The sequence below is a fragment of the Nerophis lumbriciformis genome, linkage group LG18, assembly GCF_033978685.3.
Source record: "Nerophis lumbriciformis linkage group LG18, RoL_Nlum_v2.1, whole genome shotgun sequence".
Classification (NCBI taxonomy): Eukaryota; Metazoa; Chordata; class Actinopteri; order Syngnathiformes; family Syngnathidae; genus Nerophis; species Nerophis lumbriciformis.
The window spans coordinates 11,440,001-11,462,292 of NC_084565.2; the positions used below are offsets into that span (position 1 = coordinate 11,440,001).

Below are 22,292 nucleotides of genomic sequence, written 5' to 3' on the forward strand. Positions count from 1 at the left end.
ACCCCCGATTTCGGGAGGTGGGGGGTGGGGGCGGGGGCGTGGTCGGGGGTGGGGTGGGGGGCGTGGTTAAGTTATATATATATATATATATATATATATATATATATATATATATATATATATATATATATATATATATATATATATATATATAAGAAATACTTGACTTTCAGTGAATTCTAGCTATATATATATATACATATATATATATATATATATATATAAATAAAATAAATACTTGAATTTCAGTGTTCATTTACAAACTACAACCCACAAACACTTTAGAGTTAGGCTCCACCATCAGAATGTGTACTTAAACTTATAAAGATCACATGGATATCATTCAGTGAGTTGATTCACCAAAACTAACCTGTTATAAAGGAGGAAAAAAGCACACAGGACGTTTCAATTGTTCACAGACTGGTCGCGCTCATCAGAATGACAAGACACTTCCGGTCTGCAGGTGATGGCGTTCAATTGGGAAGAAACGCCCTACTGCCCCCTACTGACCAATGTGAATACTGATAAATGTGTAATGACAGCTCCAAAAACGAATTCAAACCACAAAATAAAATAAATAAATCAACACAAAAATGTGACACATTATGGGTGGGTCACATATGCATGTACAGTAGATGGCAGTATTGTCCTGTTTAAAAGTGTCACAACATTGCTGTTTACGGCAGACGAACTGCTTTACGGTAGACACTGTTGTTGTGTGTTGTCAACACGTCACTCAGGTCTGCCTGAATTTCGGGAGTTTTTCGGGAGACAATTTGTCCCGGGAGGTTTTCGGGAGAGGCGCTGAATTTCGGGAGTCTCCCGGAAAATCCGGGAGGGTTGGCAAGTATGCATTGGGTTGAGTTTTTCCTTGCTCCGATGTGGGATCTGAGCCGTTGTGGCTTGTGCAGCCCTTTGAGACACTCGTAAATTTAGGGCTATATAAGTAAACTTTGATTGAAGTTCTCATTTCATTGCTAAATGTTTGCTGGTAAATCTAAACACTTCCAAAAAGATTCAAGTTGGCACTTTAGATGGTTCTAGAACAATCCATTGAACTTTAGTGCTGTTTTCCCCAAATAATAACAAGAAGACTCATTTAAAAATGTACAATATTTAGTTCCTAATACAGTGGAAGCTGGATTTACGAACGCATGCCTGCCAACTTGTGGAAGTGAAAGCTGGCAGTAGTCAGGTTTTGATTGATTGATTGATTGATTGATTGATTGAAACTTGTCTTAATAGATTGCACAGTTCAACATGGTCCAACATTACTGCAGCTTCAAGTGCACTTTGACTCATTTTGCACTTTTCTACAAACCCCGTTTCCATATGAGTTGGGAAATTGTGTTAGATGTAAATATAAACGGAATACAATGATTTGCAAATCATTTTCAACCCATATTGAATTGAATGCACTATAAAGACAAGATATTTGATGTTTTATTTTTTTTTTGCAAATAATAATTAACTTAGAATTTCATGGCTGCAACACGTGCCAAAGTAGTTGGGAAAGGGCATGTTCACCACTGTGTTACATGGCCTTTCCTTTTAACAACATTTGGGAACTGAGGAGACACATTTTTGAAGCTTCTCAGGTGGAATTCTTTCCCATTCTTGCTTGATGTACAGCTTAAGTTGTTCAACAGTCCGGGGGTCTCCGTTGTGCTATTTTAGGCTTCACATTTTCAATGGGAGACAGGTCTGGACTGCAGGCGGGCCAGTCTAGTACCCGCACTCTTTTACTATGAAGCCACGTTGATGTAACACCTGGCTTGGCATTGTCTTGCTGAAATAAGCAGGGGCGTCCATGGTAACGTTGCTTGGATGGCAACATATGTTGCTCCAAAAGAAGTATGTACCTTTCAGCATTAATGGTGCCTTCACAGATGTGTAAGTTACCCATGTCTTGGGCACTAATACACCCCCATTCCATCACACATGCTGCCTTTTACACTTTGCGCCTATAACAATCCGGATGGTTCTTTTCCTCTTTGGTCCGGAGGACACGACGTCCACAGTTTCCAAAAACAATTTGAAATGTGGACTCGTCAGATCACAGTTTTACACTTTGTATCAGTCTATCTTAGATGAGCTCAGGCCCAGCAAGTTGACGGCGTTTCTGGGTGTTGTTGATAAACGGTTTTCGCCTTGCATAGGAGAGTTTTAACTTGCACTTACAGATGTAGCGACCAACTGTAGTTACTGACAGTGGGTTTCTGAAGTGTTCCTGAGCCCATGTGGTGATATCCTTTACACACTGATGTGGCTTGTTGATGCAGTACAGCCTGAGGGATGGAAGGTCACGGGTTTAGCTGCTTACGTGCAGTGATTTCTCCACATTCTCTGAACCCTTTGATGATATTACGGAGCGTAGATGGTGAAATCCCTACATTCCTTGCAATAGCTGGTTGAGAAAGGCTTTTCTTAAACTGTTCAACAATTTGCTCAGGCATTTGTTGACAAAGTGGTGACCCTCGCCCCATCCTTGTTTGTGAATGACTGAGCATTTCATGGAATCTACTTTTATACCCAATCATGGCACCCACCTGTTCCCAATTAGCCTGCACACCTGTGGGATGTTCCAAATAAGTGTTTGATGAGCATTCCTCAATTTTAACAGTATTTATTGCCACCTTTCTCAACTTCTTTGTCACGTGTTGCTGCCATCAAATTCTAAAGTTAATTATTACAGTATTTTTTGGACTGTAAGTCGCGGTTTCTTTCAAAGTTTGGCCGGGCTTTTCTTCTTTTTTTTATTATGCATTTTTGGCAGGTGCGACTTATACTCCGGTGCGACTTATACTCCGAAAAATATGGTATTTGCAAAAAAAAAAAGTTTATCAGTTTGAACATTAAATATGTTGTCTTTGTAGCATATTCAATTGAATATGGGTTGAAAATGATTTGCAAATCATTGTATTCCGTTTATATTTACATCTAACACAATTTCCCAACTCATATGGAAACGGGGTTTGTACAACGGATTATTATTCCCTGATAGGCTTTGGAATATTCTTCACGGAATAACTGTCATTTTCTTTTTGGCTTAAGACTGCGTACGGAATCACTTGACAGGAAGTTATCAGAGCAGTACCAATTGGAATTGCTTCAATACGGTTCTTTCCCCATTTCACCAATAAACATTTTTTTAAAGGATTTTAAAGTTATTTTAAATGTATTAATAATAACAATAATAATAATAATAAGATTTTAAAGTTATATAAATATATAATAATAAATAAGTTATATATAATAATAATAATAATATAATAAATAAGTTATATATAATAATAAGATTTTAAAGATATTTTTAATAAAGTTATTTTTAATAAACTAAGTTATTTTTAAGTATATATAAGTATATAAGTATAATAACTAAAGTTATTTTTAATAAACTAAATATATATATATATATATATATATATATATATATATATATATATAAAACATTTTAATAAACATTTTTTAAAAGGATTTTAAAGTTATTTTAAATATATTAATAATAATAATAATAAGATTTTAAAGTTATATAAATATATAATAATAAATAAGTTATATATAATAATAATAATTATTATTATTAATTAAGTTATTTTTAAGTATATATAAGTATATAAGTATAAGTAATAAGTATAAGTATAAGTATAATAACTAAAGTTATTTTTAATAAACTAAATATATATATATATATATATATATATATATATATATATATATATATATATATATATATATATATATATATATATATATATATAAATATACATTTTTAATAAACATTTTTTTAAATGATTTTAAAGTTATTTTTAATGGAAAACGGTAGTTTTTACCACTGCAGCCGTAAAGCAGTATGCATGATCAAAAACTGTACTCATTACAGGACAAGCGTAGTTCCTAGACCTTTTGGGTCTAGGAACCTTCAGATGGAGCCAAATATACCACGTACTCATTTTGTGTGGCGCTGCCATTTTCATGACATCACTTCCTATTTGAAGAAGCGGGACTCTCTTCAAAAAAATAAGGAGTTTTTTTCGGTTGCTGAATATTTTTGCAAGGATAGAGAGAATGTGCTTTCAAAAGTAGTTGCTAGTATGTACAAATGAGAAGCAGCTAGCAGGTATTAGCATTTTCCAGGCTACCATTTGCAAAACCTGACCACGCTGGTACCAGCCCGGAAGAATTATTTCTTTTTTAAAATTGGAAAAGTTGATGAGACTGGGATTTTTATTTGTTTGGGGGAAAAGATCCTGGAGCGGACTTCTAATTACAGCTGAGGAGAAGACACAACCGGGACACAAGAAAATGAAGGATCGCCTTTTACAACTCAGAAACTCCCAGATTATTAAAAAAAAAAAAAATGCCATCAATATTTACAGAAGCAAGGACATTAGGTAAACAATATTTTTCTTTGTTTGCTTTTTATTGTAGCAACATGGTTGCTAACGTTTTGGAGAGCACCAAAGGGAAAGGGACTTGTGTGTGGGCACATTTTGATAGTTATGATAGCTGTTGTTGTTGTTGTGTTGTTTGGATAAAAAAAATATTGTTGAGCCATTACACCCTTATTATGTTGATTTGAGAGATATATATATATATATATATATATATATATATATATATATATATATATATATATATATATATATATATATATATATATATATATATATATATATATCAGTGACGTGCAGTCACTAGAGGCAGGTGAGGCGGGGCCTCACGTGCCATCATGGAAAGAAAAAAAATGTAAAAAGAAAACATTTTTATTAAATTGTTATATGTATCCAGTGATTATACTATAAAGTTATTTTCCATTTAACTTCACCAGTTTTATATTATTTTTATTAAAAATCGCTGAATTTTTACATTTGCCGTTCAAATACTGAGAAGAGACGGTGCGGTGAACAGCAGCCAGTTGAGGCACGTCACTCAGTGCCTCAACATGGATTGCGCAATGACTCGGCTAACTGCTGGCCTGCTGTGCAGTGAGACCGTATTGCTATATGAATTATATTATACATTTCCATAGTTTAGTTAGCTGAGGTATATAATGTACAGTGTATTTTGTCAACAACTGTATGTGTGTAACGTATTTCTTGTGCTGAGCGATCATAAAACGGCTGCAAAAGACGCACTGGCTGAGGCTCGCAGTAATCCCGCCTCCTGCACCCCCGGCGTAGAATGCAACCCCTGACGGGAGTGTTATATCAACTAAAGCCCACACTTAAACTTTCCACGTGCAAGATTGAATCTATTTAAAAAAGTTATTTCATAAGAAGCCAAAAAGTGCAAAAACAATAATGTTCGTGTTGGAGGAGTTGTGAATGACTGCAGGGCCACAACATTAGGTACACCTGCAGACTGCAGGTGTACCTAATTCACAACTCCTCCAACATGAACATGATTGTTTTTGCACCTTTTGGCTTCTTATTAAATAACTTTTGTAACCTATTTTTATGGGCTTTCCTCTTTGTGATGTTAAGTTCCTGTTATGCGCTGTTATACAGTATATGCCTTGAGCTCTTATTTTGAAGGCGCTAAGAGCGGAATTTTGACACGTTGGAGTGGAGCGGAAGTTTTTGAAAGAATGTAAATAAAGTGGTCCTCGTGTAAACTGGAGCCTCCGTGTTTGTTATTTTGTAGTTTCATACAGTGTAGGCGACATTTATAAACCCTCGGTTACACGTTTTTAAATAGATTCAATCTTGCACGTGGAAAGTTGAAGTGAGGGCTTTAGTTGATATAACACTCCCGTCAGGGGGTTCATTAATCCAGCACAACAGCGGCGCATGGACTTCATTTATAAGTAAAGGTAAGACCATAATAATGTTTTTTTATTAAATGTGCTATTTTGTGTGCTCCAGTTTGTATGTGTAAAGTTAAAGTTAAGTTAAAGTACCAATGATTGTCACACACACACTAGGTGTAATGAAATTTGTCGTCTGCATTTGACCCATCCCCTTGATCACCCCCTGGGAGGTGAGGGGAGCAGTGGGCAGCAGCGGCGCCGCGCCCGGGAATAATTTTTGGTGATTTAACCCCCAATTCCAAGCCCGGATGCTGAGTGCCAAGCAGGGAAGAATGCTGGTATGAGCTTTTAAACATAACCCGTTAACTGCTGCCAATCAAATGGTGAGAATTGAGTTTCTCATGGTCTGAGAGTCTTTCAGGTTCATTATGGCAAACGTTTTTACAAAGGAATGGCTTCCGTCTGGCCACTCTACCATGCAGGCTTGATTGGTGCAGAAAATGGTTGTCCACAGAGAAATGCTGTTGCTCTGACAGAGTGACCATCGGGTTCTTGGTCACCTCCCTGACTAGACTAAGATGAATGCAGCAATGTACAGAGACATCCTGGATGAAAACCAAGGCTTCTCATTAGACCTGATGGAGCTTGAGAGGTGCTGCAAAGAGGAATGGTTGAAAGTGCCCAACGATAGGTGTGGCATCGTATTCACAGGTGCATCAACAAAGTATTGAGCAAAAGCTGTAAATACTTACCATTAGGGGTGTAACGGTACGTGTTTTGTATTGAACCGTTTTGGTACGGGGGTTTCTGTTCGGTACGGGGGTGTACCGAACGAGTTTCTAAGCTAAAGTCTCAGCACCCAGCATTGTCCCACCCACACAACCATCTGATTGGCTACACAAAAGGCGGTAACAGCCAATCAGCAGTGCGTATTCAGAGCGCATGTAGTCAGTGCTTAGTGTTTAGCAGGTAATCATCAGGCAGCGTACTCTCACCAAATTAAAATAAACACCTCCCAGTCAACTACTAGTAACATCACTATGAGCCCGTTGACCTTCTAGAAACAAACTGCAGCTCAGCTCGCTCGCAGTCCTGGCTTGAGGTAAAGGCATACCAACCTTGAGACCTCCGATTTCGGGAGGTGGGGGGCGGGGGGCGTGGTCAGGGGTGGGGCGGGGCGTGGTTGGGGGCGTGGTTAAGAGGGGAGGAGTATATTGACAGCTAGAATTCACCAAGTCAAGTATTTCATACATATATATATATATATATATATATATATATGTATATATATATATATATATATATATATATATATATATATATATGTCTTAATAAGGTTATCCAAAAAATAGTGCTCGATACCGTAGTAGAGCGCAATATATGTATGTGTGGGAAAAAAAATCACAAGACTACTTCATCTCTACAGGCCTGTTTCATGAGGGGTTCCCTCAATCATCAGGAGATTTAAAATCTCCTGATGATTGTGGGAACCCCTCATGAAACAGGCCTGTACAGATGAAGTAGTTTTGTGATTTTTTTCCCCACACATACATATATATGTATATACATATATATATATATACATATATATATATATATATATATATATATATATCCTTGCATAAATATATATATATATATATATATATATATATATATATATATATATATCCTTGCATAAATAAATCTTAAGGAATATAACATAACTTGGCTTCTGAGAGCTTCAAAATGTAATGAATAAAATGCTAAAGTTGTTGATAAACAAGCAATTATTTTAATCATTAAATATGGTCATTTTAAATGAATTATGATCATTTAAAATTAATTATTTCAAATATGTTTATTTTAATGTATAATTCTATGGCTGGATGTAATAAGGAGTCAGAAAAAATACAAATAAAAATGCAATTAATTTTGATGTTTTTAGCAAAATATAGTAAAAATGTATTTCGCTTTTGTTTTTTTAATTAATAAATATATTTATTTTTAGGTAAGATAAACATAATAATACAATTTATCTCTAGTATGGATGATTTAGTTCTTGTCACCCTGTTGTCCTCCCGTCGTGAAGAAAAGACTGTCCTCACTCAGGTCCGCATGGAGCTGGAGGGGGCGTGGCCTCCAGCTCCGGCTGAAAATCGGGAGATTTTCGGGAGAATATTTGTCCCGGGAGGTTTTCGGGAGAGGCGCTAAATTTCGGGAGTCTCCCGGAAAATTCGGGATAATTAGCTAATTAGCTTTTAGCGTAACGTTAGCTCATTTTTCGGTGTGTGCGTGTAGTCTCTCCTGTTGCTATTGTACCATTTTTGCAGCTATAGTTACATTAATCATTAGTAATGCAGCAGCCTAGTTTTGAATGGCAGGGTCCCTGCTATCACATGTTGATAAAAATATAACATTTACATAATAAATCAACTACAGGCTTCCCAAATGCTGTAATAAATGAAGCATGATGAGTTGACTTGAAACTGTTTAATGTTGCACTTTTTATATGTAGAAGAAAAGTTTTGTCATTCTATTTAATCTGAGCAACAACTTGAGGCAGTTTAATGTTGATTAACGTGAGTAGAATTATTATAGTGTTCCCAATGTTAAAAGGATAAAGCCATTGTTTACAAATTTGGTAAATAATCATACTTGCCAACCTTGAGACCTCCGATTTCGGGAGGTGGGGGGTGGAGGGTGGCGTGGTTGGGGGCGTGGTTAAGAGGGGAGGAGTATATTTACAGCTAGAATTCACCAAGTCAAGTATTTCACATATATATATATATATATATATATATATATATATATATATGAAATACTTGACTATATATATATATATATATATATATATATATATATATATATATATATAATTTTTTTTCATTATATATATATATATATATATATATATATAAGAAATACTTGACGTTCAGTGTTCATTTATTTACACATATACACACATAACACTCATCTACTCATTGTTGAGTTAAGGGTTCAATTGTCCATCCTTGTTCTATTCTCTGTCACTATTTTTCTAACCATGCTGAACACCCTCTCTGATGATGCATTCCGCTTCGGAGTTGTGCACTGCACTCTCTAAAAAACTTACATGTTATTGTCACATATGCATGTACAGTAGAGGGCAGTATTGTCCTGTTTAAGAGTGTCACAACATTGCTGTTTACAACAGACAAACTGCTTTACGGTAGACAAAACGTGACTGCTGTTGTTATGTGTTGTTGCCGCGCTTTGAGGACATTAATGAAACTGCCTAACAATAAACCTGGAGGGGGCGTGGCCTCCAGCTCCGCCAAAATTTCGGGAGATTTTCGGGAGAAAATTTGTCCCGGGAGGTTTTCGGGAGAGGCGCTGAATTTCGGGAGTCTCCCGGAAAATCCGGGAGGGTTGGCAAGTAGGAATAATTAACCAAAAAATGTACATTTTGTGGTTTTCTTACTGTACCGAAAATGAACCAAACCGTGACCTCTGAACCGAGGTACGAACCGAACCGACATTTCTGTGTACCGTTACACCCCTACTTACGATTAAATTTAAAAAAAAACTTCACATTTTTATTATGGGGTATTGTGTGTAGAATTTTGAGGACAAAAATGAATGTATTCGATTTTGGAATAAGGCTGTGACGTAACAAAATGTGGAAAAAGTAAAGCGCTGTGAAAACTTTCCAGATGCAGCGTATGAAGGTGCTAACCCACATTGGGATGGTTTGCTTGTTGGTATTAATTTGTGTGCCATTCTTCTTTCAATTCACATCATTGTCATTCTGCATGAAATGTAAATACTTTCCGGAGCAAGTAAATGTATGACTTACTTTTATTCCATTTGTCATGGCTTGTTTGTCACAGTGTACAAAAATGACTGCAGCATCTCTTCTCTTGATTATTGCTCCGCTTCAAATGCTACCACTGCTAACCTCGTGTGCGCGCTCAAATGAAAACAAGACATAAATACGTCATGCAGGAAACACCTCACTCATACTTCCGCTCAATAACGGAACCAGCAGCGGGCACGTGCTGGCCTGTAAACAGTCAACAAAAACGGGCGGAAGGAAAATGAAGACGGACTCACGCGGAAGCGCCGCGCGGACGGGAATTATCGTCATTTGGCTCCGGCTGGTGAGCTCACGATTCTTCGCTGCGAGCTTCAAGTCATGTGGAAGCTACCTAGGCGGGCCACTGAGGTCTGGAAGCTTCTGGAAACGCACTTCAGTTTCCAGGAGAAGACAACTGGGCACTGACAGACGGAAGTCGGACCACCGGGACAGGAAGCCACATAGACATGTTCTAAGGGTACCTGTCAACTGCAGCATGGAGCGCTACTGCCGAGACATGGGGCCGCCATCTTGGAGTGGTGATCAGTGCAATTCATTTGGCAGGAGCAAGCATTTAATTCATCTTACCTAACTGAATACCACTGATTTTCACCCGCTTTTTTGTCATACGTGTAGCTATGATAAAGGACACATGTTTTCATAGTTTTCTTAACAGTAATAGAATATTCTTATATGCTATAAGTGACCAGATCAAAACTGGGAATATAATCCCAGAGAAGGGTCAGCTATTTTGAAGTTGAAGAAACAATATGATTAGGTTACATAAAAATGCTACATAAACAATGTATGAATACATTAGATATCTATATATCTTATAGACTGTATCTCTGTTGCTGAGTTTATTCTGTCTTGACACTTTGTATTGATATTTTCTATTCCATTCTTCCCTTAAATGATCATGTTTACACTGATTGTTTTATATGTATTTTTTATGTATGTCGCTTTGGATGAAAGCGTCTGCCAAATACTTCAACATAAACATATATAAACACCTGAAAGTCTTTATATCAGCTAAAACCACCAATCCGTTTCACTGGATTCAGAATAAAAGCAAATTCTGTCTTACCCAACAATGTTAGTATTTGAATATTGTTACTTGAAGACTTATTCCTGGTTACAAATATACTGTTAAAGTATTGTCTTATATTTTGCCTAAAATGAGAATGCATCATAATCAGGGGCGGCTGGTGAATTTTGTTTTAGGTGTCACAATCATTTATTTCAACTTTATGTTATTCACGTATGACATTTTTAAATGTCATTAATTTCATTGACAAGCAATTCTATTATGGTCAAACTCTTGTTTGCTAGCGGCTAGGATTTCAGTACTATTGAAGATCTTTGCTCCTTCTCAACTCTGTGCTAATATTCTTTTCACAAAATACAACCAACAGTACGTTAATGTTGAGTCTTACTTGTGAAAAGTGATCCCCCGATTCCTATTTTCAACAGTCCGCTCATTTGAGCAGGAAAACACTGAACACCATCTTTGTTTTCTACCCGTCAACTGTCAGTTTAGCATCTTTGTTTTCTACCTGTCAACTGTCAGTTTAGCATCTTTGTTTTCTACCTGTCAACTGTCAGTTTAGCATCTTTGTTTTCTACCTGTCAACTGTCAGTTCAGCATCTTTGTTTTCTAGCTTTCAACTGTCAGTTTAGCATCGTTGTTTTCTACCTGTCAACTGTCAGTTTAGCATCTTTGTTTTCTGCCTGTCAACTGTCAGTTTAGCATCTTTGTTTTCTACCTGTCAACTGTCAGTTTAGCATCTTTGTTTTCTGCCTGTCAACTGTCAGTTTAGCATCTTTGTTTTCTGCCTGTCAACTGTCAGTTTAGCATCTTTGTTTTCTACCCGTCAACTGTCAGTTTAGGCTCCTCGTCACCACTTCAACATGGCGGCCCAATTTCTCGCGTCACAGCAGCCAATGCTGCGTCTACTTAATAACATGTCTATGGGTACCGGAAGACAGGATCGGTCCACACATGCGTGAGGACAACGTCACTTCCTGGACTTGCTTTTTTATTATCTCTACGACGCAGGTTCTGCGATGTATTTGAATGTTTTACTAACATTTTGTATAATAAATAGCTTACCTTGGAGTAAAGGGAAGACGATTATGAACATGAAAAATGGGTGGATTCGAAACAAAAAATACATCTGGGAGTATTATAGCCACAATTTCAACCCTTTTTCACTCTTCTGTCATTGCCATGAATGACGCCCTGACACCCATTGCGTAATAAAGGCACTTACTGTAACTTAAATGTATATATATGGAACCTATTTTTATGGACTTGTCTCTTTGTGATGTTAAGTTCCTGTTATAAGACCTACGGCATCTCTGTGTGGTTTTCTAGCTGCACAGTGGCAGAGAGAAAGAGATTACAGGGGGTCATAAACGCGGCCCAGAAGATCACTGCATGTCCTCTTACATCTCCAGAGGACCTGCATAAGAGACACTGCAACAGGAGAGCAAACAGCATCCTCAGGGACTCATCCCACCCAGGTCACCACTGGCTTGAACTCGTGCCCTCAGGGAGGCGTTATAAGACCATCAAAGCAAGGACAAATAGACTGAAAAACAGTTTCTATCCTAGAGCTGCACTTACCTGAACACTCACCACTTTATTACTTGCTTACCTCTGATACAAGATCTACTGTGCAATATGTTTTTAAATTGTTTTATTATTGTTGTAGTCTTAAGACTATTTTATGTAGGTTTGTTTTAAAAGCACTGAGCTGGATTGCTAACCAATTTCGTTGTTTACATACAATGACAATAAAGGTATTCTGATTCTGATTATACAGTATATGCCTTGAGCTCTTATTTTGAAGGCGCTAAGAGCGGAAGTGGTGACACGTTGGACCAATTTATTTCCTTTGTTTTCAAACTCCGCTGCACCACAACGTGTCACCACTCCTTCAAAATAAGAGCTCAAGGCATATACTGTATAACACAGGGGTCGGCAACCTTTACCAGTCAAAGAGCCATTTTGACCAGTTTCACAAATTATAGAAAACAATGGGAGCCGCACAAATTTTTAAAATTTTAAATGTAATGCATATAACTTTTTTTTTGTTGCTTTGTGCTATGTATAAATCAGAGGTCTCAGACACGCTGCCCACACCTTTATATGGAATTTTTAAGCTGGTGCGGCACGCGAGTTTTAAATGAATGGCGCTTGTCAGCGTCATGCTTGCCGTGATGGTACAGCATATAGCGCCCACTACAACCAGCGTGCCTGATAAGCCACATGTTGTATGGGGCTTCCGCTTGCTCACGTAGGTGACAGCAAGGCATACTTGTTCAACAACCACACAGGTTACACTGACGGTGGCGGTATAAAAAAAAACCTTTAACACTCTTACTAATAATGCGCCACACTGTGAACCCACACCAAACAAGAATGACAAACACATTTCGGGAGAACATCTGCACCGTAACACAACGTAAACACAACAGGACAAATACCCAGAATCCCATGCAGCCCTAACTCTTCCGGGATACATTATATACCCCCGCCCACCTCAACCGACGCACAGAGGGGGGGGGGGTTGATGTGTGAGGGAGCAGGCTTGGGGTGGGGGCAGGGTTTGGTGGTAGCAGGGGTGTATAATGTAGCCCGGAAGAGTCAGGGCTGCATGGGATTCTGGGTGTTTGTTCTGTTGTGTTTATGTTGTGTTAAGGTGCAGATGTTCTCCCGAAATGTGTTTGTCATTCTTGTTTGGGATTGGCAGACCGGGGTGGTGGTTCCTCTCTTTAAGAAGGGGAACCGGAGGGTGTGCTCTAACTATCATGGGATCACACTCCTCAGCCTTCCCGGTAAGGTCTATTCGGGTGTACTGGAGAGGAGGCTACGCCGGATAGTCGAACCTCGGATTCAGGAGGAACAGTGTGGTTTTCGTCCTGGTCGTGGAACTGTGGACCAGCTCTATACTCTCGGCAGGGTCCTTGAGGGTGCATGGGAGTTTGCCCAACCAGTCTACATGTGTTTTGTGGACTTGGAGAAGGCATTCGACCGTGTCCCTCGGGAAGTCCTGTGGGGAGTGCTCAGAGAGTATGGGGTATCGGACTGGCAGTCCGCTCCCTGTATGCTCAGTGCCAGAGCTTGGTTCGCATTGCCGGCAGTAAGTCGGACACGTTTCCAGTGAGGGTTGGACTCCGCCAAGGCTGCCCTTTGTCACCCATTCTGTTCATAACTTTTATGGACAGAATTTCTAGGCGCAGTCAAGGCGTTGAGGGGATCCGGTTTGGTGGCTGCAGGATTCGGTCTCTGCTTTTTGCAGATGATGTGGTCCTGATGGCTTCATCTGGCCAGGATCTTCAGCTCTCACTGGATCGGTTCGCAGCCGAGTGTGAAGCGACTGGGATGAGAATCAGCACCTCCAAGTCCGATTCCATGGTTCTCGCCCGGAAAAGGGTGGAGTGCCATCTCCGGGTTGGGGAGGAGATCTTGCCCCAAGTGGAGGAGTTCAAGTACCTCGGAGTCTTGTTCACGAGTGAGGGAAGAGTGGATCGTGAGATCGACAGGCGGATCGGTGCGGCGTCTTCAGTAATGCGGACGCTGTATCGATCCGTTCTGGTGAAGAAGGAGCTGAGCCGGAAGGCAAAGCTCTCAATTTACCGGTCGATCTACGTTCCCATCCTCACCTATGGTCATGAGCTTTGGGTTATGACCGAAAGGACAAGATCACGGGTACAAGCGGCCCAAATGAGTTTCCTCCACCGGGTGGCGGGGTTCTCCCTTAGAGATAGGGTGAGAAGCTCTGTCATCCGGGGGGAACTCAAAGTAAAGCCGCTGCTCCTCCACATCGAGAGGAGCCAGATGAGGTGGTTCGGGCATCTGGTCAGGATGCCACCCGAAGGCCTCCCTAGGGAGGTGTTTAGGGCACGTCCGACCAGTAGGAGGCCATGGGGAAGACCCAGGACATGTTGGGAAGACTATCTCTCCCGGCTGGCATGGGAACGCCTCGGGGTCCCACAGGAAGAGCTGGACGAAGTGGCTGGGGAGAGGGAAGTCTGGGCTTCCCTGCTTAGGCTGCTGCCCCCGCGACCCGACCTCGGATAAGCGGAAGAAGATGGATGGATGGATGGATTCTTGTTTGGTTTTGGTTCAAAGTGTGGCGCATTATTAGTAAGAGTGTTAAAGTTGTTTTATATGGTCACGTCAGTGTAACCTGTGTGGCTGTTGACCAAGTATGCCTTGCTGTCACGTACGTGTGCAAGCAGAAGATGTATATTGTATAACTAGCGTTGGGCTGGCACGCTGTTAATACAGATAGTAGAGGGCCCCAAATGTTGTACCATCATGGCATGCCCTTATTATAGCTGTAAGGGTGAAAATCGGTGAATATTAATCCCGGGATGTTTTCTGCGGGAGGCACTGAAATCCGGAAGTCTCACGGGAAAATTGGGGGTGTTCAGCAAGTAAGCTGCTGATCAAAGAGCCGCATGCGGCTCCGGAGCCGCGGGTTGCCGACCCCTGGTATAACAGCTTATAACAGGAATTGAACATCACAAAGAGGCAAGTCCATAAAAATAGGTTACATATGCGTCCTATCAAAATGTAAACTTTTGAATGATAGTATTGTGAATTGATGTAAATAAAGTAGCAAAACAAATATAGATTTGTTTGCCATTTAAGGCTGCTGAGCACATCGTTTTAGGTTTCGAAATAAATACTGGATTATTAATTGTTATGTTATCCGAACCAAGGTGACAGGAGTAACAAAAGCATGGTAACAGTGACTGCGTGCACAAAAACAGCTGCTGTCAAACGGAAGTGACGTCGACTTGGCGCATGCGTGGAGCGATGGCGTAGTGACACGCCCCTCCTTCCCGACGCCATCAGAGCTGTGTTTATGTACATGATTGCAATGGAAGATGTAGCGTGTTGCACAACAAAACCCCAATAAGAAATGGTATGAAGTGAATATTATGATAGAGAAACTGCAGAAAGACCTGGTGGTTGTACAGTCTATTTGGAAGAATGTTACCCAGCATGCTTTGCAAAAGTCTTGATATGTCCACTAGGGGGGGGGGGGGGGGGCGAGGTACAAATATTGTTGCCTATCCTGGGGGTCTTCAGCACAACATTTCACACAATATTAAAAATGAAGGAGATTTTTTTTTCCTGTCTTGATGAACATTTCCCTGACAGCAAGCAGTCTGTGCCAAAAGGGTCCATTTCATGGTGGGCATGTCCACACCCTTCTTGCCTTATATGGGCATGTCCACACCCTTCTTGCCTTCTATGGTGCCCTTTTAAAGGGTAGCTTTGCCACGCAATCCATCTCCTTTACAACCTCTTCTTCTCTTTCAATGTCCACAAGCGCCGTTTGTCTCCTTTTCCTTACAAAATTCTTTACAAAATGATGAGAACAAACCAAAGTACCAATGAAAAGTGGTGAAAGATGGAAGAGAAAAAGTGTTGCTGGTCACTCGTTTTTTTTGTTTTGTTTTTGTTTTTGTTTTTTTGCCATCAGAAGTCTCCATGGCCAACCCCTGAGGATGGGGGGTGAGGTGGGGGGGTGGGGTGGTAAAGAGTGGAGGAGAACGCCACACTGGCAAAGCGTCCGCTCCGTCCTCGGTGCCCGCCAGGCCCCGACCGCGACTCCGCTCGAGGAAAGGTCAGACCTCCACGGACTGGATCTGGTTCATCTGGGCCCGCATCATCTGGACGCTGTTGAGGATCTTCTTCTGGTGGCCCGCTAACGTCACGCCCACCCTCAGGATGTCGCTGTGAGCGCAGAAAAAGGCAGCTTTAAAATATCCATGGCAGCACCTTCACATTGTCATGGCACCTTTTGGACTTAGACAAGAAGTTCTGTCTTGACATAACATGTTCACTTTTCTGCTTAACCAAGTATCCTAGACTCACCAGGGGACTGGTCTACAAAGTCTAAAAAGCACCGGAATCTCTAATTACCTGAAAAAACATGGGCAACGTATTATATATACTGTATATAATATATATATATATATATATATATATATATATATATATATATTGTAGCTGAGATAGGCTCCAGCGCCCCCCGCGACCCCAAAAGGGAATAAGCGGTAGAAAATGGATGGATGGATATATAATATATGTGTGTGTATATATATATACATATATGCACATATATATTATGTGTATATATATATATATATATATATATATATATATATATATATATATGTATACATATATGCACATATATATTATGTGTATGTATATATATATATATATATATATATATATATATATATATATATATATATATATATATATATATATGTACAGTTGTGCTCATAAGTTTACATACCCTGGGAGAATGTATGATTTCTTGGCCATTCTTCAGAGAATATGAATGATAACACAAAAGCCTTTCTTCCACTCATGCTTAATGGTTGTGTGAAGCTATTTATTGGCAAACAACTGTGTTTACTCTTTTTAAATCAAAATGACAAAAGAAAGTACCCAAATGACCCTGATCAAAAGTTTACACACCCCAGTGACTTTGATCTGATAACATGCACAAAAGTTGACACAAACAGGTTTGAATGGCTAATCAAGGTTCCAATCCTCACCTGTGACATGTTTGTTTGTAATGAATGTGTGTGTATAAAAGGTCAGTGAGTTTCTGGGCGTCTGACAGACCATTGCATCTTTCATCCAGTGCTGCACACATGTTTCTGGATTCTGAGTCATGGGGAAGGCAAAATAATTGTCAAAGGATCTGCGAGAAAAGGTAATTGAACTCCATAAAACAGGAAAGGGGTATAAAAAGATATCCAAGGAATTGAGAATGCCAATGAGGGCTTCAGGTAGACCAGCAAAGATTTCAGCCACAACTGCCAGGAAAATTGTTCGAGATTCAAAGAAAAATCCACAAATAACTTCAGCTGAAATACAGCACTCTCTGAAAAATTGTGGTGTGGCTGTTTCAAGATGCACAATAAGGAGGCACTTGAAGAAAAATGGGCTGCAGTTGCCAAAAAGTTCAATTTTGGTCTCATCACTCCAAATGACTTTGTTCCAGAAGTTTTGAGGCTTGTCTCTGTGCTGTTCGGCGTAATGTCACCGAGATACTTTGTGGCATTTGCGCAGAAATGGCTTTCTTCTGGCGACTCGACCATGCAGCCCATTTTTTCTTCAAGTGCCTCCATAGTGCACATCTTGAAACAGCCATCTCCATGACTCAGAATCCAGAAACATGTGTGCAGCACTGGATGAAAGATGCAATGGTCTGTCAGAAGCCCAGAAACTCACTGACCTTTTATACACACACAGACCTTTTATACACACACATTCATTACAAACAAACATGTCACAGGTGAGGATTGGAACCTTGATTAGCCATTCAAACCTGTTTCTGTCAACTTTTGTGCATGTTATCAGATCAAAGTCACTGGGGTGTGTAAACTTTTGATCAGGGTCATTTGGGTACTTTCTTTTGTCAATAAATAGCTTCACACAACCATTAAGCATGAGTGGAAGAAAGGTGAGCGCAACTGTATATGTGTATATATATATAGTCGAACCTCGGATTCAGGAGGAACAGTGTGGTTTTCGTCCTGGTCGTGGAACTGTGGACCAGCTCTATACTCTCGGCAGGGTCCTTGAGGGTGCATGGGAGTTTGTCCAACCAGTCTACATGTGCTTTGTGGACTTGGAGAAGGCATTCGACCGTGTCCCTCGGGAAGTCCTGTGGGGAGTGCTCAGAGAGTATGGGGTATCGGACTGTCGGATTGTGGCAGTCCCCTCCCTGTATGCTCAGTGCCAGAGCTTGGTCTGCATTGCCGGTAGTAAGTCGGACACGTTTCCAGTGAGGGTTGGACTCCGCCAGGGCTGCCCTTTGTCACCCATTCTGTTCATAACCTTTATGGACAGAATTTCTAGGCGCAGTCAAGGCGTTGAGGGGATCCGGTTTGGTGGCTGCAGGATTAGGTCTCTGCTTTTTGCAGATGATGTGGTCCTGATGGCTTCATCTGGCCAGGATCTTCAGCTCTCGCAGGATCGGTTCGCAGCCGAGTGTGAAGCGACTGGGATGAGAATCAGCACCTCCAAGTCCGAGTCCATGGTTCTCCCCCGGAAAAGGGTGGAGTGCCATCTCCGGGTTAGGGAGGAGACCCTGCCCCAAGTGGAGGAGTTCAAGTACCTCGGAGTCTTGTTCACGAGTGAGGGAAGAGTGGATCGTGAGATCGACAGGCGGATCGGTGCGGCGTCTTCAGTAATGCGGACGCTGTATCGATCCGTTGTGGTGAAGAAGGAGCTGAGCCGGAAGGCAAAGCTCTCAATTTACCGGTCGATCTACGTTCCCATCCTCACCTATGGTCATGAGCTTTGGGTTATGACCGAAAGGACAAGATCACGGGTACAAGCGGCCGAAATGAGTTTCCTCCGCCGGGTGGCGGGGCTCTCCCTTAGAGATAGGGTGAGAAGCTCTGTCATCCGCGGGGAGCTCAAAGTAAAGCCGCTGCTCCTCCACATCGAGAGGAGCCAGATGAGGTGGTTCGGGCATCTGGTCAGGATGCCACCCGATCGCCTCCCTCGGGAGGTGTTTAGGGCACGTCCGACCGGTAGGAGGCCACGGGGAAGACCCAGGACACGTTGGGAAGACTATGTCTCCTGGCTGGCCTGGGAACGCCTCGGGATCCCCCGGGAAGAGCTGGACGAAGTGGCTGGGGAGAGGGAAGTCTGGGCTTCCCTGCTTAGGCTGCTGCCCCCGCGACCCGGCCTCGGATAAGCGGAAGAAGATGGATGTATGGATATATATATATATGTATATATATATATATATGTGTATATAAAACGTTTTGTGTATATATATATATATATATATATGTCTTAATAAGGTTATCCAAAAAATAGTGCTCGATACCGTAGTAGAGCGCAATATATGTATGTGTGGGAAAAAAAAATCACAAGACTACTTCATCTCCAGAGATGAAGTAGTCTTGTGATTTTTTTCCCCACACATATATATACATATATATATATATATATATATATATATATATATATATATATATATATATATATATATATATATATATATATATATATATATATATATATATATATATGTGTACCGTATTTTTCAGACTATTGGTCACAGTTTTTTTCATAGTTTGGCCGGGCTCCAGAGCGACTTATATATGGTTTTTTCCTTCTTTATTATGCATTTTTGGCAGGTGCGACTTATACTCCGGTGCGACTTATACTCCGAAAAACACGGTATATATACACAAAACTTTTTTTTCTAAAATTGTTTTCCTTCTTTCTTCATCCTGCTGCACCAAACATTTAATCAAGTCAAATACAAATAAGTCAGCAAGAGAAGTATCCCACACTTCTCTGTTCTAGAGTAAATGTGTAGAGCAGATCTAGATCATCTACGTCTACATGATGATTTGTCTGAGTGGCTGGACAGGACAGATTTTAATAATAATAATAATAATACTAATAATTAATTAAATCCTTTTTTTTTTAAACTCAGGATGTCCCCCCGAGGGCCGGATTGTGGACGCTTGGCGGGCCAGATGCATAGTTTGTGGACCCCCACATGACACAGCAACTACCACCAAAACTTGGCTATTAAAATGATTCTCATCCTGATCAGGTCTCATTTATTGTGCAGCTGTCCCTAATATTTGCTCTGAACTGAGGTCATCATGAACTTGAATGCAACACACATGTCAACTTCTTCAGCGAGGACAAAGTAGTGAAGGGCCACAGGCTCTCAGCCTAAATACAAGGTGAAGAAGAGCCCACTTACTCCATGGTCATCTGCGACACCACGTCGAATGTGTTGAAGTCGGAGTTGGCAAAGTTGTCCTTGTACTGGCCCATCTTGATGGCGTCCAGCCATTCGTCCACCGTGCTGAAGCTGGAAAAGTCCGGGACGCTGCGGTCCAGCAGAGGCAGGTGTACGCTGAGGAGGAAGCATAGGCAGGACGTTAGGGCCGACCATGATGGAGGGCCACGGCTCTCACGTTATATATATATATTGTCGGAGGCAGATATTTACATATATCCTAATTTAAGTTGTACTTCTTCCATTTCTTTGTCATATTTGAAAACAGCTCGTGTTTTCCATTTCTTCTCTTGATGCTCTGTCAGCAAGTATACTGTGTGTGTTGCCCTTGAGTTCTTTGGAATGTGTTTTGACGAGCATTTGTTTTGTCTACAGAGATAGGACGAGAGAGAGGGTGGTGGGATCGGGAAGACAGACCATTTTGGGAGGCGCAATAGAATGTTCTATGGTTAGACTGGTCTCAATCAATGTATATTGGCAAAGCTTTGAGAATATACAACAAAATACCTATTCTGTCTCTGGTGGTTTTTCAACTCAGCTTTAAGTGTCGGAAAGAACTTGGGAGCGAATTGTGACTTGAATTCCCTGGGAGGAACAACTGGTCCAAAACGCAACAATTTGGGGGCTCGTCCGGGCGACACGCTGAGAATTGGACACCTCTTGCACTCTTCTGGACAGACTCAATTGTTGGCCAAACATAAAACAAGGTAAGCAGAGCCTTTTTCTAAAATCTGCTTTAGGAGTCTGTCTTGAAGTATGTAAGTCAAACACTGTTTGTACCCCAGACACAGGGTGGACATTTTGATAGATTGGTTGCATTTTGCCTTGTCCGTCATTGCATATGGTGGCCAACTCATGTCATTGCGTCTTAAATCTTTCACCTGTGACTAGAATGGTTGGAGGTTCAAGTCCTTTCGTATGTTATATTCTTGGGTTAGAGTCCGTTTGAATAATACGATAAAGATGGAGGTTCAAGTCCTTTCGTATGTTATATTCTTGGGTTAGAGTCCGTTTGAATAATACGATAAAGATGGAGGTTCAAGTCCTTTCGTATGTTATATTCTTGGGTTAGAGTCCGTTTGAATAATACGATAAAGATAGATTACCGTGACGGGCTGCTTCACTGACGAGTAAGCAAATAGTCGGGTGTGGCTCGCCCTGGGGATTTGGTCTCCCAGTGATTATACTATAAAGTTATTTTCCATTTAACTTCACCAGTTTTAGATTATTTTTATTCAAAATCGCTGAATTTTCACATTTGCCGTTCAAATACTGAGAAGAGACGGTGCGGTGAACAGCAGCCAGTTGAGGCACGTCACTCAGTGCCTCAACATGGATTCCGGACTCGGCTAACTGCTGGCCTGCTGTGAAGTGAGACCGTATTGCTATATGAATTATATTATACATTTCCATAGTTTAGTTAGCTGAGGTATATAATGTACAGTGTATTTTGTCAACAACTGTATGTGTGTAACGTATTTCTTGTGCTGAGCGATCATAAAACGGCTGCAAAAGACGCACTGGCTGAGGCTCGCCTAATGGACCTTGAAAATCATTTTTAACCTTGAAAAAAAAATGTTACCTTGAAAAATTTTTATTACCCATAACATTTTTTTTACCTTGAAATTTCTTTTTTTTAACCTTGAAAATCATTTTTTACCTTGAAAATCATTTTTTACATTGAAAAAACAATTTTACCTTGAAAAGTTTTTTTTACATTAAAATAATTTTTTACCTTCAAAATAATTTTTTACCTTCAAAATCATTTTTAACCTTCAAAATCATTTTTAACCTTGAAAAAAAAATGTTACCTTGAAACATTTTTTTTACCTTGAAAAATGTTTTTACCTTGAAATCATTTTTTACCTTGAAAATCATTTTTTACATTGAAAAAAAT

General features: G+C 40.3%; 1 protein-coding gene and 1 long non-coding RNA gene across 6 annotated transcripts in view; one reads left to right on the plus strand and one right to left on the minus strand.

Moving 5' to 3' along the window:
• LOC133617595 (uncharacterized) overlaps nt 1-20,196 on the plus strand; it is a 232,822-nt gene extending 212,626 nt beyond the window's left edge. For both annotated transcript variants that reach the window (XR_009817035.1, XR_009817037.1), the window contains exon 4: nt 20,078-20,196. This is a non-coding gene — a long non-coding RNA (uncharacterized lncRNA). The remainder of the gene's footprint in view (nt 1-20,077) is intronic.
• ephb2b (eph receptor B2b) overlaps nt 14,782-22,292 on the minus strand; it is a 368,312-nt gene continuing 360,801 nt past the window's right edge. For all 4 annotated transcript variants that reach the window (XM_061977650.2, XM_061977648.2, XM_061977651.2 and 1 more), the window contains exons 15-16: nt 20,357-20,512; nt 14,782-16,329 (exon numbers count right to left, since the gene is read on the minus strand). In XM_061977650.2, the coding sequence (XP_061833634.1) occupies nt 16,221-16,329; nt 20,357-20,512 (265 nt within the window). In that variant the 3' untranslated portion in view covers nt 14,782-16,220. The remainder of the gene's footprint in view (nt 16,330-20,356; nt 20,513-22,292) is intronic.